This window comes from Suncus etruscus, chromosome 4, assembly GCF_024139225.1.
Source record: "Suncus etruscus isolate mSunEtr1 chromosome 4, mSunEtr1.pri.cur, whole genome shotgun sequence".
Classification (NCBI taxonomy): Eukaryota; Metazoa; Chordata; class Mammalia; order Eulipotyphla; family Soricidae; genus Suncus; species Suncus etruscus.
In genome coordinates, this window is record NC_064851.1 from 8253125 (window position 1) to 8271710 (window position 18586).

Below are 18586 nucleotides of genomic sequence, written 5' to 3' on the forward strand. Positions count from 1 at the left end.
AGAGTACCTGTTAGTAATATTAAAAATAAAAACTGGGCCCGGAGAGATAGCACAGCGGCGTTTGTCTTGCAAGCAGCCGATCCAGGACCAAAGGTGGTTGGTTCGAATCCCGGTGTCCCATATGGTCCCCCATGCCTGCCAGGAGCTATTTCTGAGCAGACAGCCAGGAGTAACCCCTGAGCACCACCGGGTGTGACCCAAAAACCAAAAAAAAAAACCAACAAAAAACAAAACCAAAAAAAACTATGACTTTGACCTTAATGTCAAACAACCTATATTTTAATGGATAATATAAGAAAACAAAGAAACCAGATGGCTTCTGAATGTTTTTCCAACTTCAGCAGTCTGTAAATGGTAGGTTAAGTAGAAAAGGAACAGGCCTTGGAATCTAAACAGGCCTGGGTTTTTAAAAATCTTGGCTTTTAAACTTATTAAGATAATGGGGTACATAACCTTGATGATGTTGACACTTGTAGAACTCACGGTTTTCTGATTGCAAAGTGAGGTAAGAGTATATACAAATTGCAGGCTGGGGTCTCAGGTGAGATTTATCAGCAGCCACTTAACTGGCATGACACATATAAATGCACTTAATATACATTTGCATGAAATGAAGGGGGAGAGACAGGTTTAGCTGAAGCAGCTTACTTTTCCAGACTGTTGATAGAGTTCAGAGTGGTTACTAACATCATCCAAGGCTAGGAGTTGATTGGATGGGCGGTCTTAGAAATGGCTTCAGGCCCATGGTAGAAGAGTTAGGTTCACCTGTTCTCGTAGTAGCCTCTGGAACTACAGGGCCAGGGTGTACCTAGGAAGGTCTCACGAGGAGTGAAGGAGGCACGTTATCGCTGAGACGATTCAGCATCCCGAGTTCCTCTTCCCTTTCTTGCCACTCAAAGGCAACTTTCCGTTTACTAGCAAATACCATGTGTTTGCTATTTCTGTTTCCCACAGCAGTTGTGAAGTTTATTCTAGATACTTCGGTTAGCTAACACAGCATTCTGACTTTGCTAAATGTTCCCAAAATGTTTTTAAGTTCAATTGGGATAAATGACTACATATAATAATTATTGTTATTACTGAATCATTTCTTTCTGTGCCAGATATATATATATATATATATACACACACACATATATGGCCTCAGAACTGGTGCCCTGGAGCTGAGTCTCTCTGCCCTGCAAACCAAAAATACGATATTCCCAGGCGAGCCTTACATTACTTCACTCGATTTCCTAGTCAAGGCTCTGACCTGTTTGGAGACTTTCCTACTTGGTTACAGTGGGTGATTTGTCCCTTAGAGTCATCATATAAGGACATGGCCTGATATGATTCTGAGGGAAACTTCCATAGGATGGGAAGTGGGTTGCTGAGCAGGAAAAGAAAACCCCATTGACTGATAGTGAGTGAACCACAGTTTCAAAATTAGTGGTTGAGCCAAGAAAGAAAGAGTAGGATCTCCTCCAAAATTCAGCACTGCCCCAAAGTTGGCTGGCATAGAAGGTGAGCATGGTTGGATTTTTTTTACTAGAAGTAGATAACTTTGGGGTTATCCATTTGGTGGCTTATGGTTTAAGAACTTATGAATACCCTCTAGAATCTTTGATTGCAAAAGGACCACTTTCTAGAAGTTCATCTTCTTTGATGCTCAATAATCTATTTATAGATTAATTTCTGTTACTATCATAGGAATTTTGACTTCCTCTCTTTCTTTTCCTTGACCCCTAGATTACTTTACAGCTCCCTGTGTGGAAGCAGGGTTTTGGGTGTGGTGGGCTGAGAGGACTGGCTCTGGTTTACATCGCAGGTCGGCCCATTCCTGAGCTGGAAAATCCAACCGAGGGGCTGTGTGGTTCTTGCCCTGTCTGCCTGCTTATTAAAGCAACCCGCCTTCCTGCCCCCATCCCCACCCCTTCCTCCACGTCTTTTTCATCATCATGTGGAGGAAATTAATAGCAAGCAAATCGCAAGGAGCCTTGTCCTCTCAGAAGGTCCAGACTGTAGGGCTTGTAAGGCTTGTTGCGGAAGGAAGCTTCAGCCTTCGGATTCTCAGCACAGGAAATATCCCAACTATCTTACTTTCGTTTTTGTTCTTGAACCCTCTCTTTGGGAGGGAGCTGGATGTGAGAACGTGTCCCCGTGCCAGTGAAGGATGCGTGGTGGTCCAGCTATTTTTAACGCCCAACAAAATGTTGTCTCTGCCTTTAGGTTAGGGGCCGAAGAGCAGGAGGTGGAAGTAGGGTTGCCAGGAGGGTGGAAGGCAGACAGAAGGGCATTTCTCTGTGCTTTCTTAGTCAGAGGATTCTGGATCTCGAGCAGCTAAATTTAGTTCAGGTTCCTGTTGAAAGCATCATTTTTTGGGGGGTGGTGGTGATGGAGAACGGAAAACCTTTTTGTGTATCCTGCTCCCTGAAGCCAATAGGGAAGCAGGAGGAGGTGAGGTTGCCATGGAGACGGTGGCTGTGTGCAAGGGGAGAGCAGCAGGGTTTAGAATTCCTGGAAGGAAGAGAGAGTGATGTCATCAGATTCCATGGACCAGCCCAGGAACCCCTGTGAGGTTGGTGGGGAGTTGGGTGTGCATGGTGGGGTGGTGGAGTGGGAGTTTGTAGAGGGGGATTGTGGCTTCAGTGAGGCATGGGGAGTCCGGTTCGAGCAGGGAGGGAGGTTGGGTTGGTGGCATTGGTGCTGATCTGATCGGCAGGCAGTCACGTCTGCTCTTTGAAAAATCTGTAAATCATTGTGAATTTGCAGAGTATTCACTGCTGGAAAAAAAAAGGGACCCATTCATTTAACAAAGGAGCAAATCTAGGTGTAGACCTGTATTACCCTTGAATAGTTCTGTGTGCCTGAATCCTGAGTAGCAAGGGCATTTCTGCACAAATTTTGGAGATATAGTTGTCTTTGTAAGATGTCTTTCTTGATGCTGCTTTCAGGGAAATGCTTCGTTCATTAATGCCCGGTTATTGTTTTCTTTTTAGGCAGATGGATCCCTAATTTTATTTTATTTTTCTTTTGTTTTTGTTTTGGGGCCATACCCGGCACCGCTCAGGGGTTACTCCTGGCTCTGTGCTCAGATATTGCCCGGCAGGCTCGGGGAACCATATGGGATGCTGAGAATCGAACCCAGGTCTGTCCCGGGTAGGCCGAGTGCAAAGCAAACGCCTTACCCTGTGCTATCTCTTCAGCCCCCGGGTCCTTAATTTTTAAAGAGAATATTTTCTTTAAAATTTTTTGAATTAATACCGAGTGGCTGCTTTTGCAGAGAAGGGAAACTGTATGCTTTTCTTATAGTCATTGTGAATGTATGTGTGCCTGGTCTTATCGCCTAAAGGGTAAATTTTTTTGGTATGGCTGAGAGGTTAAATCTTTTGCAAAACAAATGGAGCAGAATCTGTGCATCCACATGAACGCTGCCCTTCAAAACAGTCACGTTGGCTCTGGTGATAAGAATCATTGCGCAAAACATAAAGAACTCTTGCCAAAATCGGCTTCGGAGGGGAGAGGAGTGATGAGGAAAAACATTTTCAATTCCTAACACCAGCATTTTTATCTTTCTAAAATTGCTTCAGTGGGTGCTAGGTTTCTTTGAATTCGCTTTTCCTGGTTTTGAGTTGTCAAACAAACAAAAACAAAACAAACCTGCATTTAAATGAGCTTTTATCCTGGTTGCAGAGCTTTGAAATCCTAGGTTTTGATTCGACAGGCATCATCACATTCACAGCCAGCACTCTTAGATCATTTCGTCTGGCAGCACCATGTTTTCTGAGTGATGGCAGCCTTTGGGAAATCAGAACAGAGCCTTTGCAAGGAGACTTCCTCTGCCGTGACCCATTTGGATTGCCTGTGTTCAAGTATGTCTGGGGAGGCAGCACTGTGTGGTCGCACAGCCTCTTTCGAGTCTGATGGGCTCAAGTATGAACACCCTTGTTCTAATCATGAACTGACCTTGGACTTGACAGGATCTTGATTTTTCTCCTGGATAAAGTGGGGGTGCTAGTGCTCTAAGTGTGGCGGGTTAAGAAGTGCACAGGTGAAGCAGCAAGAGACAGTTGGTATGTGTTCAACGGGTGCTTGCTTTAGTTAAACTGTCACATCTCCTGACATTATGGAATCCTGTGGTAGAAAAATCAGACACCGCTGAATGTCAGAATGGGAGGGACTTACGGCGAGGAAACGGTGCTTTATATTTTGAGGGAGGGCTTCCCAGCTGCTCTCTGGAACTGGAGGTGCTGAGTCTGGTGAAACTGTGCTGCTCAGGCTTGTAGCAGTCGAGGGGCCTTTAGAGTCACTTCCTGGGGCGCTGGGATCTAACTTAGGGCCCTGTGCATGCAGTTTTTGGAGCTCTCCATGACCTCAATAGCTCTAGGTGAGGGACCGGACCAGCGTGATGGTACAATGGAGAGGGCACTTGCCTTGCATGCAGCAAATCAAGGTTTGATGTCCAGCATCCCAGATGGTTCCCCAAACACCACCAGGAGTGACTCCTGAGTGCAGAGCCAGTTGTAACCCCTGAGCATTTGCTGGGTGTGGCCCACAAAAACAACAAATAAATTATTTCCAGATGATTCTGATGATAAACCATGTTTGTCACCTCTTGCGTGTAATCAGTTTTGAGTATCTTCCAAATATTCAGAAGCTTCATCATCTCTTAAAAGTGTGCTAAAAATGTAGAATCTCAGGCCACTCCAGGCCCATTGTATTCAAAGCTGCATTTTTTCGTAAGGGGCCCTGCTTTCTGCACATCAAAGCAGAAGAAGCATTGCCTTTCTTCTACCCTTGAGACTTGGTGGCTGATAACTGTAGGCTCAAGATGAATTCTCTTCTGTTATCCCCATTGGTTGCAGGAGTGTGAATGAGCGCCCTCTCCATCCCTGTCCTTGGCCTGGGGATAAGTCTTCTGGCTTTTGCTCACTGTGTACCATGAGCCAGAAAGAACAGAAGTCTCACTGTGTCTTCGACCCTTCCACATACGTGCTGCTTGGATTGGTCAAGTTACTTAACCTCTCTGAGCCTTAGTTTCCCTCAGCTTCCCTCTCCCCCCAATAACAGAGTTTTATGCCTGAACCAGGAAATAACGTGCACAAAGTCTTTACTGGTACACAGCAGAACCTGCTCATGCCAGTGCCCTTCCTTTCCCTTCCCTACTTTCTGTACACACTGGTTTTTAGAGCGGGTCCAGCCCCGCACCAAGGACCTCCAGTAAGCCCTAGTATTATTCTAGGGTATTCCTGTCCTCTGGCCTAGTCTCAGCCCTCTCAAGCATCTCAGTATACTACAAGACACTCTTGGCATAACTGTTTTTGCAGCCTTTCCCCCTCACCTCCCACAAAATGCTTTTTTGCTTAAAGGAGACTATTAACTCAGAGGACTGAAATTGGCTGGTGCAGAAGTCAAGGCCTGATGGCACTATTTGAAGAAGCTGTTCAATGAATTCTTGATTGCTGACCAGATGTTTAAACGTTAAGTTGGTGTGTCTTAAAAATATGGGTGTTAATTAATAAAAAGGAAATTGGGCTGGAGCTGTGGCACAGGGCGTAAGAAGTTTGCCTTGCGCACGCTATCCTAGGATGGACTGTGGTTCGATCCCCAGCGTCTCATATGGTTCCCCCAAGCCAGGAGCGACTTCTGAGCATATAGCTAGGAGTAACCCCTGAGCATCACCAGGTGTGGCCCAAACAAAAACAAAAACAAGCAAAAAATAAATAAAAACTGCTCAGATGGGATCATTAGAAGCCTTAGATTAGCTTCAACTCTGAATTCAACACGGCAGTTCTCAAAAGATCATTCACTTGATAAGTAATGAGCATTATCCTTTTTTTTCAAATCTGACCAGGGAATTAATTCAATAAAAAAAGTTTAGGGGCTGGCTTTGGGGATACCAGAAAGAGATAGCAGAGAATCCAGGACAAAAGATTAGCACTTAGTACCAAAAGGGTATGAGAGGTGGGAGCAGGAAATAGAAAAGTCCATTTCACTCAGTTGTCCAATTCTTAGGAGACTGAGGGATAAGGCAGGATTGTGGCAAACTCCAGGTTTATGATGAAAGTTATTCTACTACTAATAGTTTTCCTCTATGGGTTAGGTGTATTTTATGTGTAATCTGAACCTACTTCGAAGGCGTAGGCATTGCTACATATTTTTACACAAATCAGAGTGATTGAGTAACTTGTCCTAAATTCCCTTACGAATAAGCAACAGGTTAGGTTTGACATACTATGAGAAATGAGAGGATGATAAGAACTGCACTTAAATAGCTAATATACCCGTTAAAGTAAAATTTAGTCTTTATTGACCTTTTGGTGGAAATGTTAATGTATATTAAGACAATGATATTCAACATGTTAACTTAATTCAGAGATTTTTTTTTAATGTAGCAGAATTATCTTATTGTGATATAGTTCCTTTATACTCAGGCTAACCTTTTTATCCTTTGGTTTTTGGGCTGTGCATGGCAGTGCTCGGTTTCTCTGGGCTTTGTGCTCAGAAATTACTTCTGGCAGGCTCAGGGAATCATGGGATGCTGGGGATCAAACCCAGGACTGCTGCATGTAAGACAAATGCCCTTCCAACTATTATCCCTCTGTCCCTTTTTTGTTTGTTTGTTTGTTTGTTTGTTTGCTTTTTTTGTGTCACACCTGGTGGCACTCGGGTTATTCCTGTCTCCGCTTAGAAGTCATTCCTGGCAGGCTCAGGGGACCCTATGGGATGCTGGGACTTGAACCACCTTCCATCCTGGGATGGCTGCATGTAGGGCAAATGCCCTACTGCTGTGCTATCTCTCTGCCCCCCCCCCCTAATTTTTTTTAATGCCAAAGCTTGAGTTCATTGAAACACTAGTTTGAATTAAAGATGACAACACAAATAATTTGTTGGTGGTTATCAGTTAGTATCCACATAATCATGCTTATTTTCCTCATTCAATTTCAAAGGCAGATAATTATCAGTGATTACACAAAATTAATTTCATATTGTTTGATAGCTTTCTAAGATATAGCTCAAATAACACCGAACATGCAAATAAAAGATGGTCTCCAAGCCTGGTTGTTTGGTGTCTTCCCGGTGAGACCTTGGATATGTTATGGAACCTTGGTGAGACTGAACCTCACTTTTCCTTACCAATCCCCAAACACTTAGGTTACCTGTTCAGAGGGCGTGTTAGGAGTGGGAGTGTGTTTGGCACCGCGTTCTGCCTCTCACTCGCTCTATAACCACTAGAAGACATTGAAAAACTCTGTGGTACTTTGGTTTTCTTATCTGTGAGGTCTTTCCCTGGGTGTTCATTCCAGGAGGATCAGAGTACAAGTAATGGAGTTGGATTGGAGTGGGTTTGTCTCTGGGATCCTTACAAAATTTGTGACACCCTATGGTACACACAGCCTATGTTTGTATGGGTGAAGTGTTACTTTTTTTTGTTTTGTTTTGTTTTTTGGGTCACACCTGGCAGCACTCAGGGGTTACTCCTGGCTCTCTGCTCAGAAATCGCTCCTGGCAGGCTCAAGGGACCATATGGGACGACCGTCCTTTTGCATGCAAGGCAAACGCCTTACCTTTATGTTATCTCTCCGGCCCTGAAGTGTTACTTTTTATTACTCTTCTGGAGCAGTGCTCACTCATTAGAGAACATTAGGTACCATCTACCGCATGCATTTGTATGTATAATCTCACCAAATCCTCCCAACACCTTCTGTTTGCATTTAGAAGGCAGAGGATTTGAGACTCAGCAGTGAAGTATATCACTCTATCATCAAGTTAGTATCAGTAGCATGAATTGTCATGATATCAATGCCTGTACGTAGGCTCTGTATCTCACTATCAGTGAAATGACTCGTGACTTCTTAAAATGAGGTTCTTTACACCACAGACAAATCATTTCTTAGACCCATTATGTATAAATAAATTTCAGTTAAATATTTTTGGGACTTTGGGATATATTTCATGGTGGGGCTGCATACTCAGATGGATACACTATGGTTTGCAGTTTTTGGCTTATTTAGTTGTACTTGGGAGACCATATAAGGTACAGAAGATCAAATCTAGGCCAATCACATTGAGTGAGCAAGGCAAAAGTCTGCTCACTACTTTCTCTCTGGACCTTTCATCTGTGTAATTTCAACACGTCTTATCAAGTAATTATGATCTTTATAAGATGCTTAGTTATTTTCTCCTCCTCCCCCCTTTTTTCATTTTGGTTTTGGGGCCACAAATGGTGGTGCTCATGGTGCTCATGGGTTACTCCTGGCTCTGCACTCAAAAATTATTCCTGGCTGTGCTTAGTGAGGGACCACATAGGATGCCTGGGATCCAGTCTGGGTCGACCATGTGCAAGGCAAATGCTCTACTTTTTGTACTGTTGCTCCAGTCCCTTCTTTTAAAAAAGATTCTAGGGGCCGGAGAGGTGGTGCTAGAGGTAAGGTGTCTGCCTTGCAAGCGCTAGCCAAGGAAGGACTGCAGTTCAATCCCCCGGCGTCCCATATGGTCCCCCCAAGCCAGGGGCAATTTCTGAGTGCTTAGCCAGGAGAAACCCCTGAGCATCAAACGGATGTGGCCCAAAAAACAAACAAACAAACAAACAAAAAACAAATAAAAAGATTCTAGTCTATGGGGCCGGAGAGATAGAACAGTAGTAGGGCATTTGCCTTGAATGCAGACAGACAGTGGTTTGAATCTCAGCATCCCATATGGTCCCCTGAGCCTGCCAGGAGCGATTTCCGAGTGCAGAACCAGGAGTAACCTCTGAGCACTGTCGGTGTGACCCAAAAACAAAAACAAAAGTGTGGTCCGTGAGCCCCTCAAGGTATTTAGTACCTTTTATAGGAGTCTTTAAGGTCAAAGCTATTTTCATAAGAGCACAGATGCTATTTGCCTTTTTCAAATACTGAATAAGCAGCAGTGAGTAAAGGTGCTGACACCCAGCATGAATCAAGGTGGTGGCACCAACTGACGCCATCATCGTGTTCCTCATCACCATGTGCCGTCAAAGGGGAGGGCCAGGAAAGTCAGTTTTGCTTCACAGTGTCCTTGACAAAGCCACATGAATCAGGGCTGTTACTAACTCATCACCCTGATCACCTTTCTCTTTAGTGTCTTGCGTGACAAAGTGGGTTACAAAGCACCTAAAGCATGCTGAAAATGATGGTCAGCCCCAGGAAAAGCACCTCTGTGCTTGAATTACCAACTGAATAACCACATTTTCCACTGGACACCCTTTTCCCTTAAACTAATAGTGTATGGTTTCTTCAGCTTGGGTAAACACACAAGTTGAGTTTTATTTCAAAGGCAGAAAAATGGTATTATTTGTTGCCAGTAATATAATTTGAGCTTTCAAGGAAACATGACCATTTTGGAGACATACTTTGGACATTGAGTCAACCCCAGCACTTTTTCTGTTGCTGTGGTTTATATGTTTGTTTGTTATTTTGCTATCCAGATGGTGCTCAGGGGCTGTATATAGTTTCTGGATTCAAACAGTCAAGGTTACAGCAAGTGCCTTAAGCATCTTGATCTCCCCCACATCTCAGCAGCACCCTTTGGATGAGATGAGACAGTTATGTTGGGGATGTGAATTTTTTTTATTATAGAAGAAAATGTGTCAACATACAGACAATCATAAAGATAGATACTGAAAAAGATATGTTGGGCATATTTTCCTGTCCCCCAAATTAACCTTTCTGTGTGCTCCATGAATGGCATTTAGTATGTTTACAGTTGAATAACCTCCACCCCTATTTAGTTGCAAATATTCTCATCACTCTCCAAAAAATCCCACATCCCTTTGAATTCTCTTTCCCTCCAGTTCCCCTGATAACCATCAACCTGCTTTTTAGTCCAGTGAAATTCAGATAAATGGGATTACACCATGTGTAGCCCTTTTGTACCTGATTTCTTCACTTCATATCATGCTCTCAAGGCTCATCCATGTCACAGCATGTCTGTCCTTTGTTTCTTTTTACAGAAAGAGTATATTTCTCTGTACACATAATCAGAATTCATTTGTTCTTTGTTGGAACATTTGTATTGTTACCACCTTTTAGCTATTATGCTACAATGTGTGTACAGCAAGTATTGTTGGAATATCTGCTTATCAGTTATTTTGGGGACTGTACCTAGGAGTGGAATTGCTGGGCCATCTTTGAGGAACTGCCAGACTGTTTTCTGTAGCAGCCATATAATTTGATATTCCCACCAGCAATGTATAAGCCTTTGTCAATTTATTTTTAATGAGCAACATAATAAAACAGGCATGGTAAGAAGAAAATATGTGTGGCCTTCGAGTTTATTAGAACTTGTATTTCAGATTTTGCCTGATGGACTTATTAAATATTTAGCATAATTTCAGCACAAAGAATGAAATTTAGCTCAGGGATATGTATCTGTTTTAAGTGGTAAATAGACTAAGAAATAAAGATGAAAGAAGTGCAAGAAGGGGACTTTAAATAGACTAAAATGTTTTGAGGGCTTTGAAGAGCCAAATCACGAATTTTGTGTCCTCCACATTTAATAACATGCTTGGGATGTCAGGATTTGTCGGGGATCCAAGATACCCTAAGCCCAATGACTCATTCAGACTTACAGACTACAGATAACCAGACCCAAAGAACATGATTTCTAACACTAAAAGGAGATGAAGCAAAATCTGGCAAAGGGAGAAGCCCCGTGGCCTGGAGTGCAGAAGAATTCAGACAGAACCCTCAGCATTCTCTTCCTGTAGGCAGAGGGCCTGCTGATTTCCTCTGGCAGTGAGTGGTGACAGATAATACTTCCTCCCAGGCAAACTCATTAGAGAATCAACATGGATATTTGCTTTGGGTCAGTAGGGGTTGGGGTGGGATGGCTGCCACCCCCCTTAACCTCCTTTCAGCAGGATTGCAGGTGATCAGAAGGAAAATAGTGGGAAAAAAAACAAAACAGGAAATAGGGGGACTATAATGGGATGCTGGGGATCGAGCCTGGGTTGGATGCATGCAAGGCAATTGCCTTACACCCCTTACCCACTGTACCATCTTCTCAACCCTGGAAGTGTGCTGTTTTGTGGAAAATAGTTTCATATACCAGTAGTTTTCCTCCTTCCTTCCTTCCTTCCTTCCTTCCTTCCTTCCTTCCTTCCTTCCTTCCTTCCTTCCTTCCTTCCTTCCTTCCTTCCTTCCTTCCTTCCTTCCTTCCTTCCTTCCTTCCTTCCTTCCTTCCTTCCTTCCTTCCTTCCTCCCTCCCTCCCTCCCTCCCTCCCTCCCTCCCTCCCTTCCCTCCCTCCCTCCTTTCCTCCTTCTTCCCTCCCTCCCTCCCTCCCTCCCTCCCTCCCTCCCTCCCCTCCCTCCCTCCCTCCCTCCCTCCCTCCCTCCCTCCTTCCCTTCCCTGTGTTACCTCTCCAGCCCCACCAATAGAGATTTTTGTACACATTCTTTGTGATAGATAGACAAGATTGCAAGATTGGAGAATGAATTCTTTTGGAGTTTCTCTTGACTTGTTAAATACTGTGCTAAGTAAACTGTGCCTGGATTATCTTTTTTTTTTGGTTTTGGTTTTGGGCCACACGCTCAGGGGTTACTCCTGGCTATGCGCTCAGAAGTCGCCCCTGGTTTGGGGGACCACATGGGACGCCAGGGGATCAAACTGTGGTCCTTCCTAGGCTAGTGCTGGCAAGGCAGACACCTTACCTCTAGCGCCACCCCTGGATTATCTTTTTTTTTTTTTGGTGGGGGGTTACACCCAGCAATGCTCAGGAGTTACTCCTGGCTCTACACTCAGAATCGCTCCTGGCAGGCTCGGGGGACCATGTGGGATACTGGGATTCGAACCACCATCCTTCTGCATACAAGGCGTACCTCCATGCTATCTTTCTGGCCCCGTAGATTATCTTTTTTTTTTTTTTTTTTTTTTGGTTTTTGGGCCACACCCGGTGACACTCAGGGGTTACTCCTGGCTATGCGCTCAGAAGTCGCTCCTGGCTTGGGGGACCATATGGGGCGCCGGGGGATCGAACCACGGTCCGTCTCCTAGGCTAGCGCAGGTAAGGCAGGCACCTTACCTCGAGCGCCACCGCCCGGCCCCAGATTATCTTTTTTAATCATCAAAATTTATGAGGTAGCTCTGATGTGGTGTTGACTTCAGAAAATTGAGGCTTAGAGAGATTAATTTGAGTAGAACCAGTTAGGTAGAAAGCACTATAGCCAGTGCTGGGATCTCATCTTTGACTTTCAAAGACAGTGTTTTCCCAACTGCAGCAGGAAAGGAGCAGCTTAGAGCTAACAGCAATGAGCCCTAGATGTGAATAACTTACATGACTTCAGGGGCAAGAATCCTAGTTCCTGGGCTCCCTCAGGTTTTCCTACTTGAACGACTAGTATGACTAGGATGCTTCTGTCTCATCTATAGAGAAAGGGAATTAGATTGATTCTCACTAAGAAGCCTGTAACTTATTGATAAGTGGAAACTCTATTACATTCCAAAGGTGGCCTGTAAGCGTTTAATAAATTCTGGTGAAAGATTTTTTTTAACACAAAACATACTGCTATATACTAGGACATTTTTTAACTTCAAAAAGGAGAGTAAGGTGGGAGTGGTGAGAATAATAAAGAACTTTTATTGCTTGTCTTGAGGGGCAAGTGGAATGAATTTGATAATTAGAGCATCAAAGCTTGGTAGTAGACCTCTTATAGCCTGTGTTGGAACCAGGCTTTTAAATACTACCAGATTCATACTGCTTCTTGGTGAGCACAAGGTCCTCTGAATCCAATATAGTCTGAAAGCAGAGTGCTGACGTATGGTGGCTGAGCAGAGGTGTTGGTGAGCTGGTTTTTGCATGTAATAAAATGTCTAGGGAACATAGACCCATTTTCAGTTCTTGTGCTGGTCTCTTTCATGTCCCAATCCAAATATAGGCGAATATTTGGAAATCAGTTGTGCAGGCATCAATGAGAGAGTGTAGAGGGTCATACCTTGCATATGGTCTATCTGCTTGGAATCCCATGAGTGAATGAGTGAGAGAGCATGCACAACATATTGACATATGACATATTTTAGAGTGAGAGCGAGAGCATAGACAGTGAGTGAGCAAAGCATTGACATATGACATAGTTTGGGCAGCTAACTGTGCTTTGCCCCACCCAGTATGGTCTGAAACATTCTTTCCTTCCATTGTCTACTATCTGAGCTAATGCCAAGCTTGTTTTCAACTTCAGCTGGGAGGTAAGTCAGAGGAGAACCCCCTCTTGTTCCACTGCCCAAGGGTTGTGAGTATAAGACCCAGCTTCATTTCTTACTTTTCTTTGTTTTCCTGGCCCCAAATTGCACAGTAGCAAGAACTCATTTGGCTTCAATCTCAGTCTTTTGATTTGCTTTACATTTTGCAAAAATGGCTTTGGTTTTGTTTGGTACCAATGGGAAAAACCAGGGGCTTTGGTTTTTAAAAAAATAGTTTGGGGAAGCGTTGCCATATTTCCAAGTTTCTCTGCCCTGTTCCTCAGTTTCCCTCAGCAGGAAGGGAAGCCAGTGGGAAGGAAATCTTGCAATTAGGTCTCTGATGGTCTCTCAAACAGCTCAAACCAGGGAGGCTGGCTGGCCCCACAGTTAATGTATTACTCATTGCATGGGATTTGTGGCACGCTGTGTGTGTGTGTGTGTGTGTGTGTGTATAAAAACATACATATATCTATATCTATATATCTCTTTATTTCTGTGCTGAAAGCAAGGCTTTTTTCATTTTCAGTGTAGGTCAGCCATTGACCTTTTTCTTGTATTTTAAAATTTCTGAAGGAAATAATAGCATTTTGGTTTTACTCTCAAGTTGCTCTGGGCCAATTTAATTTGGTGTAGGAGAGGCCCAAAAGATTGTACAGGGCTTAAAACACTCTCCATACAGATGATCCCAGGTACCTCAGAAGTGACCCTCAGCACAGAGCCCTGAGTATGCCCTGAGCACCATCAGATGTGGCCCCCAAATATAAATAAATGTACGTGTTTGGGATGGGCAAATATTCTAGCTAATCCTTCGACAATGGAGGATGCTAATTTTAGAGAGCACGTAGGGAAGTGACATTAGCAGGCATTGAGTCTTTTTAAGCACACATCCCTTTGTCCTGGTGCTAGAGGTCCTATTCTCCCACCAGAGGGCCAAGGTCAGCTCCCGCCCTGTCTCCCAACCAGCACGGTTTCTAAAGAGCAACTTGGGTCCTGTAGTTCTTTTTTTAGAACCAATTATGGGATCAGTCACAGTATCGCGCAGTGATCATGACATTGAACTTCTCAAGGGCAAGGATGCAACCCTGTCCTTGTCCTAAAGCAATTGTTTAATCTATTCTTACTGAATAAACCAAGGGCTCTTCTGCTGAGAGCCGGATTTTCAAAGACAGGTTCAGATGGGAACTTCTCCGCTGTTGTAAGAACACTGAAGTCAGGAGATGTTTCTCCCTCTGCTTGGTTCTCTGCGGGCATTGTCTCAGTACTGTCTTTCAGTGCTGTTGAACCCTTCCAGATATCTACTGGCCAGAAGCTTCTAGGTGGGTTTGATTGACTTTAGTAAACATGATTTATTGGCTGCTAAATTGCTTATATACAGTTTACTTTTGACCAGCCTCTGCCTAGGCAGTCAGTGTCTTAAGTCTTTCATTCTTTCTTATTAGGCCAATAACTGCCTAGAGCTGAGTAGCTGCTAAAAGCCTTTTTCGTTTTGGGATTTAACTCATCTGATTTCTGGCCTGTTTACTTATCTTGTTATTCCATCTCTGCATTGAATATCACGTGTTATTTTTATATTGAGCAAAAACTCAGATTTGCATGTCTTTAGTCGATCATGACCTCCCTATTTGGGTCTTGCACATGACTGACCTGGGTTTTATCCTGGTGGTTATATGGTCCCCTGACTTCCACCAGGAGTGATCCCTGCATGTGGACAGGAGTAAACAAACCATTTGCATACCAGATATGGTTCAGAAAACAAACAAACAAATATAGTCAAGGTATTTTTCAAAACTTATCTTAATTTTCCCATTATAGGTGATATCCATTTATTTTTCTTGCTAATATGTTATATTTTATTTTTGAGAAAAATGATACCTCAGAGCTAAAGCTTTGTTCATAAGGTGCATGGTTTATGAGTGTAAGCAAACAAAAAGTGTTACTGAAAATAATTATCTATTTTAGGGGGTAGGGAAATTGTACCTTGGTGCATCGCTAACCCAGGTTCAGTCCCCAGTATTCCATATGGTCCCCCAAATTAGCAGGAATGATCCCTGCGGGCAAAACCAGGGGTAAGCTTCTGAGTGCTCAAAAACAAACAGGGAAAAAAAATCTATCAGCAAAATAGGACAGACAAGTAAATTATGACATATTAATCAGATAGGATACTAAACAGTTGTCAAAATTAGCTAAATATACTGATATGCATAGCAGATACTATCCCAGTATCAAATAGAAAAAGGAAACTGCGGGCCCGGAGAGATAGCACAGCAGCGTTTGCCTTGCAAGCAGCCGATCCAGGACCAAAGGTGGTTGGTTCGAATCCCAGTGTCCCATATGGTCCCCCGTGCCTGCCAGGAGCTATTTCTGAACAGACAGCCAGGAGTAACCCCTGAGCAACACCGGTTGTGGCCCAAAAACCAAAAAAAAAAAAAGAAAGAAAGAAAGAAAGAAGGAAGGAAGGAAGGAAGGAAGGAAGGAAGGAAGGAAGGAAGGAAGGAAGAAAAAGGAAACTGCTAAATAATACATAGAAAAATATATTTTAAAAATCCAAAAATTCAGGCTGGAGAGATAGCACAGTGGTAGGGCGTTTGCCTTGCACGCAACCGAGCCAGATGGACGGCGGTTCAAATCCTGGTGTCCCATATGGACCCCTGTATCTACAGGAGTGATTTCTGAGCGCAAAGCCAAGAATAACTCCTGCGCGCTGCTGGATGTGATCCCAAAACAAAACAAAACAAAACAAAAAATAAAGAACTCGTAAAACTAAAAGGATAAGAATATACATAGCTGATATAATTAAAAAGGTATTCAGGGGCCTGAGGGATAGCACAGTGGGTAGGGCATTTGCCTTGCACACGACCAAATCAGGACTGACCTGGGTTTGATTCTCGTCATCCCATATGGTCCTCAAAGCCTGCTAGGAGTATTTTCTGAGTGCAGAGCCAGGAGTAAACCCTGATCACCACCTGGTGTGGCCCAGAAGCAAAACAAAAGAAAACATCAACAACAAAAAAGGATATTAAACCTTTATCACTGCAGAGAGACCCTTTCACGGTGGTGGAGGTTACCAGGCCTGGGCAGGATCCTCCTAACCATGAAAGACCTGAATTTTCTCAGCTCTGTACTGGCTGTAAAGTTTTTCATGATACTAACATGTAACATTCCCCATACACAAAGTTTTCTGCATTATTGAACCTCAAAATATACTACTTTATGACATAGGGACTATTCTCTAGGAATTAAGCAGTTAATATGCTTTTAGGGGCCTTTTATTGCATTCTTTATCCTATAATTCCTTAGATGACCTTGAAATTATTCTTCATAGAGGAGCAGTGTGGAATGAATGTTAAAACAATGTGAAAAGCATCAGGGCTTTGAAATCCAGCAGACCAGTCCTTTGAAAGTTTTGACTTTCCTCCCCCCACGCCTCCCAGTCTCTACTCTTTATTGGGCTAGTTTTCATCATTTGACTTAGTCTTCCTAATGCTTGGGATACATTTTCAAAGGTTTCTGTATCTCTTCTCTTTGTCTTTTCCTCTTCCCCTCCAACCTGAAACTGATGAGTTGCTCAATAGAAGTTAACATGGTTTTTGTGGTCATCGCCAGAAACCGAAGAGAGTTGAGTCTGGAACACAGCAGTTTTGTGTTTCAGAAAAAGCCCTGTTTTTTCATTATTGTGAAGCAGGGCATCTGTTACCTATATAAGTCAATATGAAAATAGTCAATTTTGCCTATTAATATATTTTTTAATTTACAGGTATCAACATGGTGATCTTAGAACATAGATCTCATCCTTTAAAGTATTGTTATTGTGTCAGTGAATTTTTTGTTTGTTTTTGTTTTTGGGTCACACCCAGTAGTGCTCAGGGGTTTCTCCTATCTCTACACTCAGAAATCGCTCCTGGCAGGCTCGGGGGACCATATGGGTTGCCAACGAATCACCATCCTTCTGCTTGTAAGGCAAAAGCCTTAGCTTCATGCTATCTCTCCGGCCCTATAAGTGATTATTTAAGCACGATCATAGATGGAGTTGAATGCTTTTTATCACTGTCTAATGCCAGAATATTTTCATCACAAAAATAAACCCAGTAGCTAGCTATGTGTTAGCATTCACACCCAGCAGCGCTCAGGGAATTACTCCTGGCTCTGTGCTCATAAATCGCTCCTGACAGGCTCAGGGGACCATATGGAATGCCGGGAATCTGAACCCATGTCTGTCCGGGGTTGGCTGCATGCAAGACAAATGTCCTACTGCTTTGCTATTGTTCCGGCCCCTGTGAAGTGTATTTTATTATATTTATTTCTTTCCCCTGTTTTTGGCCCTTCAATTTTTAAATTTTTTAAATTTATTTACTTTTTTCTTTTTCTTTTTCTTTTCTTTCTTTCTTTCTTTCTTTCTTTCTTTCTTTCTTTCTTTCTTTCTTTCTTTCTTTCTTTCTTTCTTTCTTTCTTTCTTTCTTTCTTTCTTTCTTTCTTTCTTTCTTTCTTTCTTTCTTTCTTTCTTTCTTTCTTTCTTTCTTTCTTTCTTTCTCTCTCTCTCTCTCCTCTCTCTCTCTCTCCTCTCTCTCTCTCTCTCTCTCTCTCTCTCTCTCTCTCTCTCTCTCTTTCTTTTTTTGTTTTTGGGTCACACCTGGCAGCACTCAGGCTTTACTCCTGGCTCTATGCTCAGAAATTGCTCCTGGCAGGCTCGGGGGACCATATGGGATGCCAGGATTCGAACCACCGTCCCTTCTGCGTCTAAGGCAAACACCTTACTACTGTGCTATCTCTCTGGACCCTACTTTTTTTCTTAATACCATAACTGGCAGTGCTCAGGGCTTACTCTTGACTCTGCACTCAGGGATCACTCTTGGCAGGGATCAGGGGACCCTGTGGGGTGTTGGAAACTGAACCTTACCGACTATTATTACCATTTCAGCTCCTTGATTTTTCTCGTTCCCTGCTAGTGCAGTGTTTTCAACATTCATCCATGTTGTATCAATATTTCATTACGGTACTTTAAATTTTTTTCATTACTTTTTGTTGTCAAAAAGTAATCTATCACGGGGCCGGGTAGGTGGCGCTGGAGGTAAGGTGTCTGCCTTGCAAGCGCTAGCCAAGGAAGGACCTCGGTTCGATCCCCCGGTGTCCCATATGGTCCCCCCAAGCCAGGGGCGATTTCTGAGCGCATAGCCAGGAGTAACCCCTGAGCGTCAAACGGGTGTGGCCCAAAAAAAAAAAAAAAAAAGTAATCTATCACATTGTTTATTCAGTTAATGAGCATTTGAATTATTCATGTGTTTTGGTCGGTACAAAATAATGCTGCTGTGACCATGTGTATGAACTTTAGCCTTATTCACTCATGATGGGTCTATTTTAACATTTTGAGGGACTGCCAGATTGGTTCTGAAGTGGTCATACTCCTTTACAGTAT

At 43.2% G+C, this 18586-nt stretch overlaps 1 protein-coding gene across 16 annotated transcripts in view; it reads left to right on the forward strand.

Moving 5' to 3' along the window:
- Positions 1-18586, forward strand: part of RBFOX2 (RNA binding fox-1 homolog 2) — a 270086-nt gene that overhangs the window by 64372 nt on the left and 187128 nt on the right. The window contains exon 1 of one of the 16 annotated variants that reach the window (XM_049771601.1): positions 2399-2557. The exons of the other annotated variants lie outside the window; for them this stretch is intronic. Coding sequence (XP_049627558.1) covers positions 2516-2557 — 42 coding nt within the window. The 5' untranslated portion in view covers positions 2399-2515. Of the gene's footprint in view, positions 1-2398; positions 2558-18586 lie in introns of those variants that run through there. 16 annotated transcript variants of the gene reach the window in all.